The sequence below is a fragment of the Stigmatopora argus genome, chromosome 15, assembly GCF_051989625.1.
Source record: "Stigmatopora argus isolate UIUO_Sarg chromosome 15, RoL_Sarg_1.0, whole genome shotgun sequence".
NCBI lineage: Eukaryota > Metazoa > Chordata > Actinopteri > Syngnathiformes > Syngnathidae > Stigmatopora > Stigmatopora argus.
In genome coordinates this window covers 342,306-363,637 of record NC_135401.1, presented here as the reverse complement: position 1 = coordinate 363,637, position 21,332 = coordinate 342,306, and the positions used below count along the sequence as shown (strand labels likewise).

Here is a 21,332-nt window from a genome sequence, read left to right as displayed (position 1 = left end):
AAAATTAATTAAATTGCCAAAATATTCCAATAGACACAATAAGAGGCTTATTTTTAAAAGTTGTCCAAGGTTAAACGTTCCCATATTTCGAAATTAATTCTCAGCTTGTAAAGATTTTTGTTTTGATTCTTTTCGACAGGTGTTCCGCCCTCCGATAATTAGCTAATGACAGTAGTATTCTTGTCATTAGACAAAAAGAACGTTACGAATATATTCACCATAAAATCAGAACCAAGACAATAGGCTTCGGGCAACGGAGAGTCTCAATTGATGCCCGAAAACGGAGAAAAAATGACGAAAGATGCCAAAATTGCACGATTTCTCCTCGATAGTTAGCGTGTTTATGCTAGCGTTGTTCATGCTAGGATGTTTAGCAGGTTCCTCCATTGACTGCTGCGAAGATGGCGTCATATGTTGGTAAGTCATTTGAAATCAAAATGGATTTAGGAATAACATTGACTTTGTGAAAGCTATCTATTCATTACCCAGTCAGAGATTGTTCTTTGCTAGCGTGCTGATAATTTCAGAAAAGTACAATAGTTTCCGATATAGCCTGAACCGTAGTTTAAAGCTCTCCATATGTAGCTTTGGGTCAAGCTAGCGAGCTAGTTCATTTATCAATTTAACTACGGTGCAATTTGAAACCATTTTCAAGACTGTAACCACTGCTTATTTCATTTTTGGGATGGTCAATTTGCGCATTTGGCCATATATCTTGCATAGGACATTGCATGATTTAAGCACAGTTCAGTTGTTTTGCATAAGCTAAGATTCAAATGTCATGTTTCAAAAATTTAGTTTGTACATATTTAGGGTCAACTAATAAGCGTAATAACATTTTACAGTGTGGCTAGTAATAACTTCTCCCCCCTGAGCATTTTATCACTCATGTATCGTAACTAGTTACATCTGACTGCGATAGACGTCCAATTTATTTGAACTCTTATGAAATCATGTTTAGTGTACAAATCCCTTTTGGCTGGGAGCGCAAAGCAAGCCTCCAAAAAAGCAACAATAAAACTCAACTTTTACGTCCCACTGAGAATTACGGAACATGTTAGGCGATAGTAATTTAATTTGCCCTTTGTATTTCAGCTATTAATAATTTTAGAGAGGTTCGATTTACAGATAAGGGTGCACCGCAGGTGGGGTACCGCTTGGGGTCGCTGTCAGCTCCAGACACTGATTAACGGTTAATACAACTTTTATATATCTTCTAGGTGAGGGAGGGGTTGGGAACCCTTTTGCCATAAAAATAAATCCTATTTTATTATCTTATTTCTTGAGAGCATAAGTTAAAAGTCAAACTACATGAAAATCTGTGCCTTTTTTACTCATTTCACCACTTTTACAGTTAAAAAATAGTGAATTCTTTTAACAACATTGTTACGCTGTGCTAATCAAATGATGATCAATGTGCGTATGCATGTAGAAAGGTCTAATAATAATTTAGTTCCGAGCCATCAAAAGAGCCACTCTAGTCCTCAGTCTAATTGGCAGTCTTCCTGGTCCATAGCCACAAAATAACATCCGATATTTGCGTGAAAACGCGCGGAGAACAATTTAATGGCGTTGTTTTGTCGTAAGAGTTCAAACGGAGAGGAAAAAAGTAGCGAGCTTGCAAATGAGCGTCCTAGAATTCTTGGCGCCGCTGCCAAGGTCGTGCTTTTCATCTCCGAAGAATCCGGGGAAACATTTTCACGGGAGTTGTTCTCGAAGGCTGCCCGTGGTGATGGAGAGGGGGAGGAGGAAGGGGGAGGCAGGGGAGGAGGCAGGACGCAACCTCGGTTTCATCCCCCCCACTCGCCCGCCGTCTAAAAATAGCCTGATGTTTGGCAGCTGAGGGGGAGTCCACGCGGAACAAATGCCCCCCGCGGCTAATTTGGCTCGACTCCGCACACGACGAGCCGGACGGACGGAAACGTGGCCGCCGCGACCCGGACCGCCCAGATGAGGCCAACTCATTGGCCGCCAGCGGCGGAAAACCACGAGCAAAAACGTATCAGGCGTCTTTGTCAATAGCCGACCATAAATGATTCATTGGTGAAATGACGTTAAAGGCGTTAGAACGGAGAGGGTGTTGCTTGATGTGTGACCTTAGTTTCGCCGTTGGAAATGGGAATATGCTTTTGTTGGTGGTCATGTCGTTCCCAGAGCGAGAAAATTTGACCAATTTCCTAGCCGGTTTTGATCAAACTACAAAAGTAGGCATTCTGTATGAAAAATTCCAATAAAAAAGCCATGTTTTTTCCTAGCAATGGTGCAGAAATTTTTTTTAATGATTTTTGGCTAGCCATTTTACCATACTGTGATGATTCATTTCAAAACGCAACGTAAACAAGTTTCACATTTGCACGTTATCCATTATTTTTCGAAGTAGCGCCTTTGCAACGCTGAAACTAAAATGTGAGTCATCGTTGATTTGCTGTTTGTGTTTCTTTGCAAGAATTAACCATTGAAAACTATTTGAAACGCATGAGATAATGTTCAGCTATATTTTTGGATATGCCACTAGGCTCCCCCCCAAAAACTTTCTTCGCTAACTACCATAGCACATACTTTGTGTAGCGTTCATTTTAGCTCAATGGTTGCTGGAGACAAGAAATGTTGATGTTTATATTTTTTGGGGAGTATTTGTCTTGGAGGTCCACCAAAGCAGGCATCAAAGCCCCTCCCCAAAGGGCATTTTCCCGTAAAAATCCACCATTCCCTCCCCCAACGGCGTCCGACGAGGGTCCCGCGTCACCACGTTCACCTCTCCGTCTGACTCCCGTCGTCCCTCTTGCAGGTTTTCTCCTCTCAGCTGATGAGAAGCGTGACGTCGGCGGCTGCGCGCGCGGGAAGGAGCGGACGCCGCCATTGGACGCCGGCGAAGAAAATCATCATCATCATCATCATGTAGCCCCCCCCCCTCCCTAAAAGATGAAAGAGACGAGGAGGCGGTCACGGAGCTCTGCGGGCGAGCGTCACCCAACGTGGACGTAGAGGAGGAAGGAGGGAAGAGCGCTGCTGATTCACGCCAGCCCGCCCGCCAGCCGCTAGCGTCCGTCGTCGGCGAGGACCGACGAAATTGGCCCCCTCTCCCAATTTCCTCGCCACCCCCCCAACCTGACGGCACCGCTCGCTCCCGCCAGACGCCAGGAGGCTCCGGGGGGGGGTCGGTCGGAAGACGTCTCCGCCGCCACGAGCCCCTCCGGCGGACACCGTCGAGACGCCGCCCGCCGGGGGAAGCGCGGAGGATTGCGGGGCTTGGGGGTACGCCACATTTTTTTAATTTTTTCCTGGAGAAGGGTGGAGGTGCTGCGGCCCGACGGACACCAGATACACAGGTGAGCGAGCGAGCGACACCCCAAAATAATCCTCACTACACACCGATTGTTGTGCCACGGATGCTAATCTGAAAATTCCACGTAAATAGCGTCCACGTATGAAATGGACAAGGGGGAGGGGGCAAAAAGGGGAACCCCCCTCCGTCCCCCGCACGTGTACTTCAGGTATCGCCGATGATTAATCAGCAACAGCTGAAGGCGTGCTGAGTTTGCAGCTCAAATGACACCCCCCCCCCCCCAACATACACACACACTTTTGACAGACTACACGTACACGCCCACTCGCGTCCAAGAATAGAAAAAGACGGTGGTTTCATGCTCACCCATTTTTTTGCATCCCAAACACGCTTAACTTGATGCGAAGCCAAAAAATAAACAAGCAAGAGGGGAAAAAAAAAACATTTATTTCTGATTCTGTTATGACTCTGTTGAAATTCCTGAGTTTTTTTTGTGTTCTCGCGCTAGTTCTCAAACGAGAACATATTTTACGACAGATTAGCGTGCTCGAGCGAGCCGGATGCGGGTGTGGAGCCGGATCTGTCATTGGCTGATTGATGGGGGGGCGTGGCATCTGTCGTTAATACAAATTCGGAACCTGAACAACTTTCACGTGCTGATGATTGACTTTTTAAACGGCTTGACCATTAAAAACGGTCCGTATTTTTGGAGTATTTTTTTCTAAGTATAAAAAAGAGCCTAAAAAATGTGTCAACAATATTTCAAAAGGATAACCGACGATTAAAATAATGGACGTTTAGTTGAAGCGAGTCGATTTGAGTAGATAAAGCAAGAGATCCATATTCTAGACCTGTCAAATACTACCAATCTTCCGTAGCTTAATACGCCACATTTCACCAAACTGCTAAATTAAAAAAAGAAAAGCAAGCCATGTTTTTATTTTTTCAGTCATTTACCTGAAAAACAGTTGATAGTTTTGGTTCTTGTGGCCATTTTTTCCAAACACAACGTAAAATAATTGCAATAATAGCGTGCTCACTTCACTTTTTGTTAACTAAAACCACAATGGGAGTCATTTTCATTTCTTGGACACTATTAGACACTAGCATGAGATCATATGAAGCTTTATTTTTGGACGCGTGGCTGGTAACACTCCAAAAAAAAGGCTCACCAAATGTGAAAATTGTCCTTAGCCACGAGCAAATATGACTTTTGACCTTTGTCAGCTCTAATATTCGTTCAACTATTGCTTTTGTTGTTTTGGGGCTTTTAGGAGAATCTCCGTAAGCCTGCTTGAAAAACAACAATACTACAACATCCAACATGGAATGAATAAATCATGCGGCTTAATGACTCACATAGAAACCGCCCCCCCCCAAAAAAGCCCCCGCCATATTTAATCACGAGCGATAAGACGGCGCCGTGGCAGAGCGAGCGTGTGTCGTCAATGTTTAACACCAATTAATGCGAGCAATTACTCAGTGAAGTAATGTGGTCCAATGTAACGCCGGCCGGCCGGCCTGGGAGAGCCACAATCCGCCGTTGCCTTAATTGACTTCAAGCGCCATTTTTATTAACCCTGCAAGTGACTTTTTGGCCTCGCAAATTTTTGAGTCCCGATGCCAAAATGATGTCTTCTTTTGTCTTTCAGATGACTTCGTAATGTAGAGCAAGGGTGTCAGACTCGGGGTTGGTTGGCGGGCCGCGTTAACGTCAACTCGATTTCATGTGGAACGGACCATTTTAGATATAATATTTAGATTTTTTTAATAAATGGATTAAATGAACTGGATTAAAGGCCCTGAATATTCCGTTTTTTATAGATCTCAAACAATGTTTATTTTAGCTTTTTTTAAAATAGATTTTTAGATTTTACAAAATGATTTTTGAACTAAAAACACAGAAAATATGGATTAAAAAATTAAAATGATTGATTTAAAAGGGGTAAAAATCAGGAAATTTAATATACATCTATACTCTTCATTTGAATTTGATCCTAAAACAGAAAGTCAGCACTCATCATTTACTTTCTTGGGCCACACAAAATGATGCGGCGGGCCAGATTTGGCGCCCGGGCCGGCACTTTGACACCTGTGTATGTATATGAAATACTCCGGCAAGTGAAAAGGCTTAATCATGAAATGATTTGTGATGTTCATCAACCCCTGTCTGTGAATTTAAAACCTGTGATTTTCAACATACTGGGTTTACTGAGTACTGTTTTCTTTGGGTGACGTTGTCTTTTCGTCGGTTTTGTTTCTTGGTTCATTTTACCCAGTTTTAAGTCTGTCAGGTTGTTCGGTTATTTTTCATTCAAGCCTTAAGTTTCGCGCACGGGCACCCCTTTTTTTGTCGTCCGCTTCCCGCTCCCGGGTTCCATTCTGCAGCTGAGGCGAATTTGTAATGGGTCTTCTAGCCAGAAACGTAAAGTTGAGTGTGTGATAGCATATGCGCGATGTGGCGGCGGGCCAGTTTTGGCTGCCGAGCTGCCATTTTGGACAGCTAGCTTGATAACGGTCTTTTCCTACTTTGTGTCCAGGGGGTCCAGGGCTGGATCACAGTGAGGTAGACACCCTCGAGAGCAAGGAGGGCGCATGGAGGGCTCCAGGCTGGCGAGTCCAGGGTGCTCGGCCCCCCTGTGGTGGTTGGGACTGGTCGCCGCCTTCCCGGGCGCCGAGGCCCGCAGCACCCCGAGCCCGTCATTGGCGGTGGCGGCGGCGGCGGCGAGCCCCGGCAACGCCTCCTGCTCGGGCAGGTCCAAGTGCACCCCCGGCATCATCCTGCCCATCTGGTACCCCGAGGACCCGTCGGCGGGGGACCAGATCGCCCGGGTCATCGTCTACTTCGTGGCCATGATCTACATGTTCCTGGGCGTGTCCATCATCGCCGACCGCTTCATGGCCGCCATCGAGGTGATCACCTCGCGGGAGAAGGAGGTGCTGATCCGCCGGCCCAACGGCGAGACCACCACGGCCACCATCCGCGTGTGGAACGAGACCGTCTCCAACCTGACCCTCATGGCGCTGGGCTCCTCGGCCCCGGAGATCCTGCTGTCCGTCATCGAGGTGTGCGGCCACGGCTTCCGCGCCGGCGAGCTGGGGCCCGCCACCGTCGTGGGCAGCGCCGCCTTCAACATGTTCGTCATCGTGGGGCTGTGCGTGTCGGTGGTGCCGCAGGGCGAGGTGCGCCGGGTCAAGCACCTGCGGGTCTTCTTCGTCACGGCCGGCTGGAGCATCTTCGCCTACGTGTGGCTCTACATGATCCTGGCCGTCTTCTCGCCCAACGAGGTCCAGGTGTGGGAGGGGCTCCTCACGCTGGCCTTCTTCCCCGTCTGCGTGACGCTGGCCTGGGTGGCCGACCGCCGCCTGCTCTTCTACAAGTTCATGCGCCGGAAGTACCGCGGAGACAAGCACGGCGGCGCCGGCGTGCTGACGCTGGAAGCCGAGGGAACGCGGCCGCCCAAGGCCCCGGGGGCGGACGGCGAGGTGGCCCGCAACCGCTTCCCGGACGGCGGCGGCTACGGCTACGGCCGCGACGACGACGATGACGACCCCACGGAGGCGGAGCCCTCCCGCCACGACATGATCCTCATCCTCAAGGACCTGAAGCAGAAGCACCCGGAGAAGGAGGCGGAGCAACTGGTGGAGATGGCCAACTACTACGCGCTGTCGCACCAGCACAAGAGCCGCGCCTTCTACCGCATCCAGGCCACGCGCGCCATGACGGGCGCCGGCAACATCCTGAAGAAGCACGCGGCCGAGCGGGCCGGTCGGGGCGGGAGCCCGCCGGAGGCGCCCGCCGAGCGGTCCGAGGAGTACGCCGCCCGCCTGGCCTTCGAGCCCGCCGCCTACCAGTGCCTGGAGAACTGCGGCGCCGCCGTGCTGGGCGTCAGCCGCCGCGGCGGCGACCCGGGCCAGACGGTGTGCGTGGACTACAAGACGGAGGACGGCTCGGCCAACGCCGGCGCCGACTACGAGTTCACCGAGGGCACGTTGGTCTTCAAGCCGGGCGAGACGCTGAAGGACATCAGCGTGGGCATCATCGACGACGACATCTTCGAGGAGGACGAGCACTTTTTCGTGCGCCTCAGCAACCCGCGCGTGCTGGAGGCGGAGGCGGAGGCGGAGCTCCTGTCGGCCGAGCGCCTGTCGGCCGAACGCCTGCCCTACGCCCGGGCGGCGCTGGGCTTCCCCGCCGTGGCCACCGTCACCATCCTGGACGACGACCACGCCGGCATCTTCACCTTCGAGAGCGGCGCCGCCCGCGTCAGCGAGAGCGTCCGCGTCCTGGAGGTCAAGGTGCTGAGGACGTCGGGCGCCCGCGGCACCGTCCTCCTGCCCTACCGCACCGTGGAGGGGCTGGCCAAGGGGGGCGGACGGGATTTCGAGGACGCCTACGGCGAGCTGGAGTTCAAGAACGACGAGACCTGGTAAGACGGGGGGGTCGCCGTGGGGGGCGGGGCGACGGGGGCGCTCCACCACACGTCCGATACGTTCGCCCATAAATCCCAACTATTGATTTTGAGTGGATGAGCCAACAGATCAAGAATTTCGACATTGGTGGAATTTTAAAAGCGAGCCGGCAAAAATACGTAGCAGCTAACATCGACCAATTAGCCGTGTAACACTACCGCTCTAATCTCGTCACATGAACACTTTTTCCCCCGCCGTGATACTACGACTTTAATCTCGTTGTCCTCATTTTATTTCTTTGTTTGTTTGGCCCTCGAAAAAACAAAAAGTTTTGCTTTTAAGTCCAGATGGCGTGCCTCTGGCCTCTGATTGGTTGGACGCCAGGAGTTCAATATGAACAACATGGGGCTTTTTTTGTAATCCTTTTCTGCAAGCCCTTGTTTTTCCCCTCTCAAGCCACGGCTCCCTGCGTTTGAATGCGGGTTGCACGCCAGGGGAAGCCAACGTGAGGATTTGTCACACAACAACTGCGGGCGGCGACAGGAAGTGCTGAGCCCACCGACCTGGCGTCACTAATCCCACTGGCTTTTTCCTTTTTTTTACTTCTCAATTTCCCTTTCCTTTATCCTTGTTGTTTACGTGCGTGCCGATTGGCTCACCTCATTTGATGAGAGTGCGGCTTCTATTCGGGTGAGCGCCGTCCTTGAGTTACGGCTTTACGTAAACGTCGTAAACGCCGTGGCGGGCAGGGAAGGAATGAGCCAGTCCCGGTCCCGTCCGCGCCGCCTTTTTTCATCCCGTCAACGCTACGGAATGGCCTCTCCCAAATATCGATTCTTTTTTTTCCCCCTTCTCGCTCTCCTCCTGTCTCACAAGGACACCCGGGCCGTCAATCAAAGGGACATCCGTACTCTGACATCGTCCGCTCGACGGGGTCGCGCCTGAGGCTGGGGGAGGGGCAGTCAGCGGGGGTGCCGGGGGGCGTCGAGACGTAAGGAAGCGCCAATGTATTAGCACAGGGGTGTCAGACTTGGGTTGGTTCGGGGGCCACGTTAACGTCAACTCCATTTCACGTGGGCCGGACCATTTTAGATATAATATTTAGATTGTTTTTTTTATAAATGGATTAAAAGAACGGGATTAAAATCCCTGAATATTCCATTTTTTTATAGATCTAACACAGTGTTTATTTTAGCTTTTTTTATATATATCTTTAGATTTTACAAAATGATTTTTGAAATAAAAACAGAAAAAATGGATTAAAAAATGACAATGATTGATTTAAAAGGGGGAAAATCTGGAAATTTAATATACATCGATACTCTTCATTTGAATTTGATCCTAAAACAGAAAGTCGCCACTCATCATTGACTTTCCCGGGCCACACAAAAAGATGTGGCGGGCCAGATTTGGCCCCCAGGCCGCCACTTTGACACGTGTATTAGCAGGACTTAAATGTCGTCGTCGTGATTGGCTTATCCATCCGTCCGCCAACGACGTGGCGTCCGATCAAACGATGAATGGCCCATTCCCAAAATATGGAATTGTCGGCAACAAAAGTGCGCCGAAAGCAAGCTTTTTGTCGGAATATGCTGACTTTTTCCCCGCCTTGTCTCCTGGGAATCGAACGTACTCGGCTACTGTATATCCACATTGACACACTTTAAAAAGTGTGCTCCGCCCGCTATTGGCATCCGTCGAGTGGCACAGAAAGATGTTCTTATCTGGACTCGAAAACACTTGACACAATAACACACTCGTTGTCAGACAATCCTTGGCTCATCCCCTGGCTTACACACAAACCCACACACACATTCTCGTCTCTCTCTCTTTCGCACTCTCGCACAGGTGGAGTGGCAATAAATATGGCGGCCGGCCCCCTCCCCGTCGGGCGATCTCCGTCAGGGGAATGCAATTAAGTTAAGGCTTATTTATAACGCCATGCGGGTCCGGCCGCGTCACCTGCTCGTTCCCCTCTTTATCGAGTGCCGTGTAAATCTTGAGGGGGGGGATTCGTTCCTTATTTGGGTTCCTCAAAGAAAAAGAAAAAATAATAATAATAAAAAAATCCTGGCCAGCTCAGCACTGAAGTAGAAAAAAAATAATAATGTATTTATTTTATTTTTTTAAATAAGGGTGACCCTACTTTGCGGTTTTTCAATTATCGCGGCCACGTCTGGGCTACATTCGCCGCGATAATGGATTGGATTGGATAACTTTATTCATCCCGTATTCGGGAAATTTCGCTGTCACGGTAGCAAGAGGGTGAGGATGCAGACACAGAAAAATACATTTTAGACATAAATAGATAGGTCATAAGTAAGTTAATAAATAAATACATGAATAAATATAGAAATAAATAAGCGTGTCTCTGAAGTATATATATAATGGAGGGATTAGCGTATAAATATATTTGTATGTAGATGTAGGGGTAGAGGCGGGGTTGGTAGTCAGTGGCACAGCATCGGCAGCTCGTAGTGCGGCTTTTATTTTTAGCACGTGGCCGTTATATAATCGGGATGACACTAGGGGGGAATCAAAAGGGGGAAAAAAACATTCTCAGTACTTCTCCATTCTCTCTTTCATCAGGAACACAGGCCAATGGCCATAAAAAAAAGAAGATGGAGGGGATCTGTGGATGATAAGTTGCCGGGAAAATTCATCTCGATGTTCGTGGCGCTAGTGGAAGGTTGAAATTGGAGATTTATATTTTGCAGAAACTTGACTTGAAATCCTTCGAGAAGATTGGCTTTTTAAAATGTATTTATGTATTGGGCCTTAGTTTGTCTGCAGGTTGGGATGATTTTTTTATTGACCCCCTTGATGCCGAAATTGAAAAAAGAAGAACCGTTTCAAATCGTTCGTAAGAAAAGTGAGTCTGAAATTGGGTCGCTAAGTCGTAAAAGGCTAAATACTCGTATTGCGCTAATCAAAGCCTAAATTGTCACGTATCCAAATGATTTTGCTTTTTCGCAAACAAGACATTGAAGTTTTGAAAAGTGGCTCGCTAACGCTATCTAAATTAGTCGGCAATCCCGAGGTTAGCTTAAGTGAGGACTCTAGAGTCTTTTTTTTTTATACAGAATGCATTTCTACCTACGTGAGATTTGCTAAGCTTCACAGACAAATGGAAGAGGTTTTGCATGAAGACGTAAAGTGCCATGCAAAAAAACTGGAGGACTCGAGCGCGGCGCCTAACGCTGCGAGGCTCTTCAGCGAACCACCGCGTGGGACGCTAAAAATAAATCAAGCAAGAGGCAGAAAAGCAGCGGGCAGTGATGAGATTCCTGCTCCTTCCCTCCAGGAAGTCATGCCGCTTCTCCTCTCTGTCGGAGTGAAGCTGGGTCGCCATGGCAACCGCGGCGTGTGTGAGTGTGTGTGTGTTCGCGTGCGCAAGCTATTCGATGGTCTGGCTTTGCAATTTCCCTTCAACCAAATTGCCTTTATTGTCATAAATTCATTCATTTTCTGAACCGCTTAACCTCACAAGGGACGCGGAGGGTGCTGTAGCCCATCCCAGCTAACTACCTTGAATGGCTGGCCAGCCAATCACGGGCCACGAGGAGACAAATGACCAATCCCACTCATTCCTAGGGACAGTTTAGCACCCAATGATCTTAGCTAGCATGTTTTTGTGATGTGGGAGGAAACCAGAGTACCCGGAGAAAACCCACCCAGGCATGGCCGGGGAGAACACGCAAACTCCACACGGCGAGGACCCTCCCGGGATCGAACCCTAATCCCAAACCTGCGAGGCCTCCGCGCTAACCACTCGGCGCTAAGCTAATCATCCGCGTGCTTTTTTAGCTCATCCGGTCCATTTGTTGGAGATACGCTGTGCTAACACTAATGCTAATGAGCGCTTACATAAGACGGCCTAATGGGCCGGCGGCTATAAATAGCCAGCGACGCGTGCGACCAATGATCACGTTCCGCTGCCACTGACGGTGACGGATGTCCAATCCATCCGTCCATTCGGAGAGGAAGTCCCGGCGACTTCCTCCGCCGCGCGACAGCCGATTGCGCTCCTTCCGTGCGTGTAACGGTGGCCCTCCGGGTAGCCCGGCGCGGTGCGCACCGGCTGGGCTTTTAGCCGCCTCGTTCCCCGTGCCCGTTCCCGTCTGCTCGGCCAATCCACGCGTGACGGAGCAGGACGGCGTGCATTAAACATGAAGATTTAGCTCTCGTCTCGGAGGCCTTTCTCCGTGTCGATCTGGCTTCGTGGACGACGAGCTCAAGAGTAGACATGTTGTTGTTTTTTACTTCTGATCCGATAGCAACGGCCGAGTGGTTAGAGTGTCGCCTTACAGTTCTGGGGTCGAGGGTGCGATCCCAGGTGGGTCCACGCTGTGTGGAGTTTGCATTTTCTCCCCAGAGTTGCCTCGGTGGGTTTTCTCCAGGTGCTCTGGTTTCCTCCCACATCCCCAAAACATGCATGCTAGGCTAATTAGATGCAAAATTGCCCCCCGCTATGATTGATTGTCCTCTGTCTGTCGCTTTTTGATTTGTTTTGATTTTTATTTGCACCCTACGATTGGCTGGCCGCCAATTTGGGGTGTCCCCAGCTTGGCTGGGATAGGCTCCATCACCCCACTCCCCAAATGGTAGAAAAAAGGGTTCATCCATTGCCTTCACACCAAAGCTACCGATATTAGCCTCGGTTCAAGCGTTGAACTAAGCCAATTGAACGCAGGGAAGGAAGCGGACTTGCCGAAAAGTCGCCCATTTTGTTGTTTTCTTAAAAACATTTGACTGAAGCACGTGGCAAACGACGTGTTTCAAATCAAAAGTGGTGAACGCCGGGAAACGGAATAACAAAGCGTTGAGTCAGCCACATTTCCATCCAAGACATCCACCACCCAGGGAAGGTTAACCCGCCCGTTAACAGCGCGTCCTCGCCCCGCCATCCCATTTTAACAGCCAGCCAGTCGGCCTGGCCTGGCCGCAGCCCCTCGCTCGCTAGCTAGCCATCTGGCCTTACGCGGCCGCGGCGTTAAATTAGCAGCAGTTGGTGTCGGCGGGCAAAGCGCCAGCCCGCCCTTCTGCGTTCCGGCCGGGGATTCCTTTTGACCCCAGTGAGTGGAAAGCTAGTGGTGGGTTTTTGGGGGGTCTGCTGCTCCCGTGAACGGTGGCTGCTCGCGCCTATCTCCATCCATAGCGGGCCTAGAAAAAAATGGCCGAGATCATTCACGTGTTGAGATTGTAAAAGTTTTGTCGCGATGGCGTGAAGGAATAATAATGACATAGAATATTTCCCCCCCCAAAATATCCCCAACCGCCGTGCTCTTAATTTGCGCCTTCAACGATCCCCCAACACCAAATTGGGAACTTTCCACGTTTTTATTTTGTATTTTTCCCAGACTTTGCGCCAACGACAACAATAATCAGAGCCAGCCCGAGAGAGACTCACCTAGGGATCCTTTTTTCCTTTCCTAAGCACGACGGGGAAATAAAACACGCTGACGCTAGCACCGCCGACAAAAAGGGGCGACGGGATGGGATTTTGAAGTTTTTTTTCCTCTTCTCATATATGTATATATATTTATATATATATATAGGCGAGAGATACATTATTAAAAAAAAAGTGCTTTCTCCTCAAAGGGGCAAAAGCATAAATCCGTCAAAAAAAAAAGCGAGACGGATAGCTCTCACTCATGTTAAGTAACAGCATTATTTATTCGTTTTCCCTCACAAGGGTCGCAGGGGGCGCTGGAGCCTATCCCACCTGACTTCAGGCAGGTGGGGGAAAGCCTGAATGGGTGGCCAGCCAATCGCAGGGCACGACAACGAGACAAACAACCGATCACTCGTAGCTAGGGGCTATTTAGCGCTCAATTCGCTTCGCGTGCATGTTTTGGGGAAGTGGAGTACCCACAGAAAAGCCAACCAGGCAAGCCCCGGGGAGAACACGGATCAAGAAAATAGGAAGTCATGCCATCTGGGTAGAATTTTCAGCAAGTGTCAATACATGGAGAACTCCAAATGATTCAAGTTTTTCTTTCTTTCTTTTCCCTCTCCTCTTCGTCCTCCTCTTCCTCCTCCTCCTCCTCCTCCAAAGCAAACTCATTCACGTGAAAATCATCGACGACGAGGAGTACGAGAAGAACAAGAACTTCTTCCTGGAGCTGGCCGAGCCTCGCGTGGTGGATATGAGTCTCCAAAAAGGTGAGACGCTATTATCCAACGCCAACGTCGTCCTCGTCCTCGTCCTCGTTATTGTTATCTAAGCACGCTGGACGTGTGCTGGCCGAACCGTTCGCAGCCAAATGAATTTGCATCAGCTCCAATGAACAAATACGCCTCCATTTTATTTTAGGCCCTCAAAATAAAAGCATCCTCGAGTAACAACGGGCCGTATTTTCCGGATGAAAATTACTGTCTGCTTTACTCCCATATCCCAAAAACATGCATGCTAGGCTAGCGGGTTGAACACGCTAAATTGGCCAAAGCTAGCTAGCTTGGTTGTCCTTTGTCTCTTCGAGCCCTGCGATTGGCCGGGGCGTCCCTCGCCTGCCCGTAGTGGGCTGGGATAGGCTCCAGCACCCCCCTTTTGAGTGTAGGGAGAGAAAATGAAGGAGGAGCCTAATTGGTCCAGCATATTTCACCCAAAGAGCCATTCAAGTCAGTTAAACACTACAAAAAACAAACAAAGAAAAAATGGAGGCAGAGGGAGTGTAAGCCCAACGGCCTCCTTCTGCAAAGCAAACAAAAAGTTGTCACGGAATATTCATCCGTGGCGCGCTGGGCCGTTAATAAAGCCAACGGGCGCCGGCGACAAACTCCGGCGCCTTCATAAAAGATGAGCGCCGTGAAAGCCTTTCGTGGTCGCACGTCCAAGGCGCCCATTAGCCTGGCGGCGAGGCCGGGGTTAGCACGTCACGCGCGCGCGCGGACGCCGGGCGGCGGGAGGGGGACGACAATACAGCCTGTCGGCTTTTTCGCCGCGTCGCCGCCTGTCATTTGGCGTCTTCGTCACTCGCCGACGCCGGAGCCGTCTTCCTCTTTGTCGCCGACACGCCTGACTCGCTGTCAATCAAAGGCAAAAAAAACGCTGAGGCTTTCAGGAAGTTGGGGTTAGGGATCAGTTTGTTTGGATTGGAGGTGGGAGGGGCGCATCAAGCTCTCCCCGCTCCTTGGCCGCCGCCGCCCTGGCTAAAGAGTCGTTGTCTAGTAACCGTCGTCATGACGACCGCAGCAGTCACTCACTCAAGAAGGTGGAATACGTTGAAATGGAGGCAAACGGGAAGGGAAAGTTGCGCCATGGTCTGGATGGTGGGCAGGCATGAATAGGGGGCGGGGCCCTGAGGAGGTGGGGGGGCCAAACGCGCCGTCTGGAGTTGAATTGAGTATTTTTAGGGCAAAATGGTCCAGTAGAGTCAGCCAGATATTAGTATGCAAAGTCATGTTTTGGAGAGCACAAATCCATGTCCCTCACTCACTCATTTTTTTTTTTTGGTGCTCTTTCCCCCCTCCTCCCTTCATGTTCCTCATCTTCATCTCCTCGTCAGCCAAGCTGCTGGACGGCGGTGACTTCCCATCATGCATCTGTGTTTGTGTGTGTGGTTAAAAGCAGCCAAAATCAAGTCCAAAAGATGACAGTTGCCGCAGTAAAGGCACTTTGTTTAACCAATCGCTTCCTTTTGAAATCACTTTTTTTTAAATGACCAGAATATTTGTTTTTAACTGAAAGAAAATTTTTGAAAATATATTTTTTCTTTTTATCTAAATTGATAATAGACATTTTAAAGAGGTTGTTTCATATTTATTCCGCTCTTTTGGCAATAGTCACTGTTTTTGGTTGCTTTTCTAAATGATCAAATCATTTGTCATGTCAATTTTGGTGTCAATTTTTAAAAAAATTATAATAATTGTGGGTGTTAGCCACTGCCTATTTATAGTAAGGATTGCATCCAGCACCCCCATCACCCTCACGCGTTCATTTTGAAAAGCGCTGATCGGCGGATCCACCCTAAACTGGTCGCCAGTCCGTCGCAAACAGACAATCGTTCGCCACCGAGCGGGAATCGAACCCGAGTCTTCCGCGCGTCGTCGACGAAGGGTTGATTTTGAAGAATTTGAAAGTGGATGTGACCGTGCGTGAGCGCGTGCGTGCTATCTCTTTGATTTCTATGTGTGTGTGCGCGAGTGTACAGAGAAGCACTGGGCTCTGATCTTTAATGGCGTCCTCTTTAATATTTGATGCCAAGAGGCATGTTGTCAGCCAGGAGACGAGCCACGACAAGGTGTCCGGGACACGGACAGGCGGTGGGCTATCTTGGCTGGCTGGCTGGCTAACGGGCAGGCTGACACGCACGCGGAAGCGCTAGCGTACACGCAAAAGGCGCCACGCTCACGTTTCCTCACGCCGCCACATCCAGACGCACCTTCCGCTTCAGCGGCGCTGTGCTCAAAAATGGATGGCTTATCAATGAGCCTCCATAGAACAGGACGCGGGAACCTTTTGGGCAGAGAGCGCCAGAAGCAATTTATTTTGAAAAAATGTTATTCCTGGAGAGCATACTCCGAATTTCAAAGTCAAAATACATGAAAATGTGTCATTTCACCACTTTTAAAGTCAAAAAGTCTCAGATATTTTTTGCAACTGTCTGATAAAAAGCATTTATTTCGTCCTCTCCCGCGGCAGACGTTCCGGACAGGAAGTCGACGACGGACGAGGAGGAAGCCAAGCGCGTGGCCGAGATGGGAAAGCCCATTCTGGGCGAGCACGCCAAGATGGAGGTCATCATCGAGGAGTCCTACGAGTTCAAGGTGGGCGAGGAGGGAGGGTCGGCGCGGAGGGTAAGGCGCTGGCGCTCACGGCGTTCTGCTGTGTTGTGTTGTGTTGTCGTGTCGTGGCAGAGCACCGTGGACAAGCTGATCAGGAAGACCAATCTGGCCCTGGTGGTGGGAACCAACTCGTGGAGAGAGCAGTTCATGGAGGCCATCACCGTCAGTGCAGGTACCACCATTTTTTTTTAAATAAAAACTCTTTCACGTCTATAGCCCGCGCGTACTAAAATAAAAATCCAAACAGTATAGTGGACATTTCCAAAACTTTTTTGTAAGTGGAGCAGTAGTTTATATGTAAATTCTCTAATGCAAGGGTGTCAGACTCGGTCAGGTTGGTTGGCGGGCCGCTTTAACGTCAACTTGATTTCACGTGGGCCGGACCATTTTAGATCGAATATTTAGATTTTTTTAAATAAATGGATTAAAAGAACTGGATTAAAAACCCTGAATATTCCGTTTTTTCTAGATCTAAAACAATGTTTATTTGAGCGTTTTTTATATATTTTTAGATTTTACAAAATAATTTTTGAACTAAAAACACAAAACACAAATGGATTAAAAAATGACAATGATTGATTTAAAAGGGGGAAAATCAGGAAATTTAATATACATCTATACTCTTCATTTCAATTTGATCCTAAAACAGAAAGTCGGCACTCATCATTGACTTTCTCGGGCCGCACAAAATGATGCGGCGGGCCAGATTTGGCCCCCGGGCCGCCACTTTGACACCTGTGCTCTAATGGGTTCCACGGCGGTCTAAAGAAATTTGCCGTTGTTAGAGGGCCAACGCAAGGGAGGTCGTCAAGCAGAACGCAACACTACTGTGACAATTTCAAAATAAAATAACAGACAAGCGACGCTGTATTGAAGCTTTGTCGGATTCCGTGACTTGGCTCTTATTTCTGGAAGAGTCATTTGCATATGAGAGCCTTTCGTAAGCTGAAACACCTCGTTCGTAAGTAGAGGCGCCGCTCTCTTGGATATGTTTTGAAGTTTCCAATCCACTTTCCCCCCCAGACGAGGACGAGGACGACTCGGGCGAGGAGCGCCTGCCGTCGTGCTTCGACTACGTCATGCACTTCCTGACCGTCTTCTGGAAGGTGGTCTTCGCCTGCGTGCCGCCCACCGACTACCTGAACGGCTGGGCCTGCTTCGTGGTGTCCATCGCCGTCATCGGCCTGCTGACCGCCGTCATCGGCGACCTGGCCTCGCACTTTGGCTGCACCGTGGGACTCAAGGACTCGGTCACCGCCGTGGTCTTCGTGGCGCTCGGGACTTCCGTGCCAGGTCAGTTTTCGAGCTTTTCCTACCGGTTAGGCCGGCGCGGGCTAAGCGCCCTTTTTTGCACGCAACACCACTCAATGGATGCAATTTGTAGGTCGATGCACGCCGGTACAGTTACGTCAGTCAGATTCAAATTCCACTCGTAAGTCAAGGCACCGCCGTGTAGAAAAACGAGGTTAAACAAATTAAACTCGCAATTCAGTGCGCCACTTTATGAGTCCATTGGATTGGGCTCATAATTCCAGGTGCTGATTTATGAGTCACGGGTCAAATTGGACTCGTAAGTCAAGGTATCGCTGTAAGAATACAATCGGTATACAAATGAACATTAAAGATCAATGGATCACTTCATGAGTAAATGGAGTTATGGTTAATGAATGGATTAGACTTGAATTGGTGAATTTGATCATTGGACTCGGAACAAATGAAAGGGTTTGGGCATCCCAGAATTAAACGCATAAGACAGATGTGTCAAAGTGGCGGCCCGGGGCCCAAATCTGGCCCGCCGCATCATTTTGTGTGACCCGGGAAAGTCAATGATGAGTGCTGACTTTCTGTTTTAGGATCAAATTCAAATGAAGAATATAGATGTATATTAAATTTCCTGATTTTCCCCCTTTTAAATCAATCATTGTCATTTTTTAATCCATTTTTTCTGTGTTTTTAGTTCAAAAATCATTTTGTAAAATCTAAAAATATATATAAAAAAGCTAAAATAAACATTGTTTTACATCTATGAAAAACGGAATATTCAGGGCTTTTAATCCAGTTCTTTTAATCCATTTATAAAAAAAGAAATCTAAATATTATACCTAAAATCAAGTTGACGTTAAAGCGGCCCGCGAACCAACCCGACCGATTCTGACACCCTTGGCATAAGACAACCTCCACTTGGCAGTGGAGTACAGTTGGGCCACATTTCACGAATGATCCAAACTAGTTTACTCCAAAGGTCTTCTTTTTTTTGCGTTCCCACAAAACAATCACAATATATTTACAATTAGCCATTGAAAAATGAGTCCCAACATTTTTGCCAATGCACATTCAAATTTTGACGGACTGTTTTCCGCCGTGTCCACAGACACATTCGCCAGCAAGGTGGCGGCGGTGCAGGACACGTACGCCGACGCGTCCATCGGCAACGTGACGGGCAGCAACGCCGTCAACGTGTTCCTGGGCATCGGGCTGGCGTGGTCGGTGGGCGCCGTCTACTGGCACAACCAGGGCAAGGCCTTCGTGGTGCAGGCCGGCTCGTTGGCCTTCTCCGTCACGCTCTTCACCATCTTGGCCTTCCTGGCCGTGGGCGCGCTGCTCTACCGCCGCCGGGCGCACATCGGCGGCGAGCTGGGCGGACCCCGCCGACACAGACTGGCCACCTCGGCCTTCTTCTTCAGCCTCTGGTTCCTCTACGTGCTCTTCTCCAGCCTGGAGGCCTACTGCCACATAGAAGGCTTTTGAGGAGAGACCACACTCGGTCGCCGTGGAGACGGGCTCCGGGTGAGACTCTATTTTTCTCTACGATTTGAACGGGAGCCGGACTTTTCTTTCTTTTTTTTTTACATATAAGAAAAAGAGAAGTATTTTGCCGATAAAAACGCACACGCAAAAAAAATGGAAGAAAAATGGATGGGATCATGAGGATGATTTCCATGTTTTTTTGTTACTACGTGAGCGTATCGCTGCCACGCACTCGTAAAATAAAAGCGTCGTCTCATTTATTTCTTGACCCAAAACCGAAAATTTCGATATATTTATTTATTTTACATGCCTATAATATATTTATCCATTGCTCTGAGGTACAAAAAGAAATACATTTATTTCAATAATGCGCAAACTGATAAAGATTGAACACGAAATGAAATGTTGGACTTGTCCCAGCAATATAAGATTAAATATATATATATATATCAAACCCAGACGGCTTCGAAAATATGAAAAAGTGTGACGTGGGGGCAGCAATACGCTTGTGTACGTTTCAACCACAAATAATGATTGAACATGACTTTCACCCTATATCTCGATATAAAATGACCTATTTCCATATCGTCTGTGTATGGTTCACATCTAAGCGCTCGCACAAAAGGGACGGCTGACTGAGCAACATCCCAGAATGACGTCTTGACACGTATTTGAGTCCTCTTAGCCTATCTCTTGTCTCACTGCTCACTTCCTCCTCCAATCCCAAATCATAAGAATTAAGGACGTAAGATGACAAGGTGGATCAATTGAGAGAGATATTTTTCTACTTCCTTCTTTCCATTGCACTATGCTGAAGATTTGAAGATTTGTGGAGCACTTTGCCAGCAAGAACCACTGATGTTAAAAACAGCCCATTTTTGAAGGCCGTCATATATTTCTCGCCACTGGAGGGCGACAAAGATGCGTGTGCATGTTGGAGGTGGATTTATCTCATTTCATTTCACTCATTGACGGCGATAGACGTCAAATCCATTTTGACTCTTAGATTGGACGTCTAACGCCTCCACTGGCAGGATACGAGTTCAAGTTTGGATTATATTTATACATATATTCCCTGCTTGTACTCTTCATAATAGAATATGTTAATTATACTACACAGTGGAACCTTTAAAGACCGGCACAGCAATTATATATTCATTCTCAACCCAGAAAATGTTTCAAAATAACATTTCATTGCGAAAGTTCTGCATAGCAACAACAAAAAATTTAACTGTAACCCACTTCAAAAGGATTCGACGTCTAGAACAGTTGATGGAAAACAATTATTCCTTGCCGGCATTTTGTTAATTGAAAAAATAAATGCACACCAGTGAACCAACTTTAAAGGTTCCACTGTAATCGATTTCGGATTTAACTGCAGTGACGCGTTTGTCCACCAGAGGCAGCACCCACTTTTGCTTCGACTACCGCTACTGTACATAAATAAGGGAACATTTCACGCAGTTTTTGAGCCACATTTGATCGTTTTGATGTTTCGTTTTTTTTCTATGGCACTGAAATCAGCATCGACGTTTATCCCTCTCTGCCTTGACTTATTTATTTGTCATGTTTTAATTCATTCACTGCCATTGACGGTGACAGAGGTCCAAGCAGTTTGGACCTCAGTCGCCGTCGATGGCAACCATTGAAGCTGTCTGTTCCAGGTGGTGGAGTTTAAAAAAAAAGTGAACTATTGCTCACATGTCTTTATAGGGACCTCGCTGGACTTTCTGAGCGTCTCACTTTTGCGGACTTTTGTAAAAGTGGCAATATTTGGGCTTGCCGTGAGATGTCAAATTTCAAAGGAAAAAAATCACAATTTTTCCAGTGTTTTTTGAGATTCTAATTGTGTTTTCTTCTCTACTGTGAAATAAAATTACTAGTTTTCTGGGTCACAACAAACACGAATATTGTTCATATTGTCATTGATTTAGTGCAAATACAATTTCCCAAATAGAAACATAATCACACTAACAAATACGTGTTTGTAGTGCAGTATACATATGTACCTATTTGAATTGGGCGTACAGTGTGACGTCATTTAGGGGCGGATCCCGAGTGCCTGATTGACACACAGCGGACCAATCAGACACAGAGC

The 21,332-nt window shown here is 48.2% G+C and overlaps 1 protein-coding gene across 2 annotated transcripts; it reads left to right on the top strand.

Moving 5' to 3' along the window:
* The first annotated feature begins 99 nt into the window (after positions 1-99).
* On the top strand, positions 100-20,212 carry slc8a3 (solute carrier family 8 member 3). 2 transcript variants are annotated; one of them, XM_077621829.1, is made up of 8 exons: positions 100-417; positions 2,789-3,329; positions 5,827-7,716; positions 13,758-13,864; positions 16,344-16,468; positions 16,559-16,658; positions 17,510-17,779; positions 18,858-20,212. In XM_077621829.1, exons 3-8 carry the CDS (start codon positions 5,882-5,884, stop codon positions 19,232-19,234), a joined length of 2,814 nt encoding a protein of 937 aa, XP_077477955.1. In that variant the 5' UTR covers positions 100-417; positions 2,789-3,329; positions 5,827-5,881; the 3' UTR covers positions 19,235-20,212. The 2 variants fall into 2 exon arrangements, with proteins under 2 accessions (XP_077477955.1, XP_077477957.1); XM_077621831.1 differs by lacking the exon at positions 100-417 and having other exon boundaries at positions 2,742-3,329.
* Positions 20,213-21,332: the final 1,120 nt, after the last annotated feature.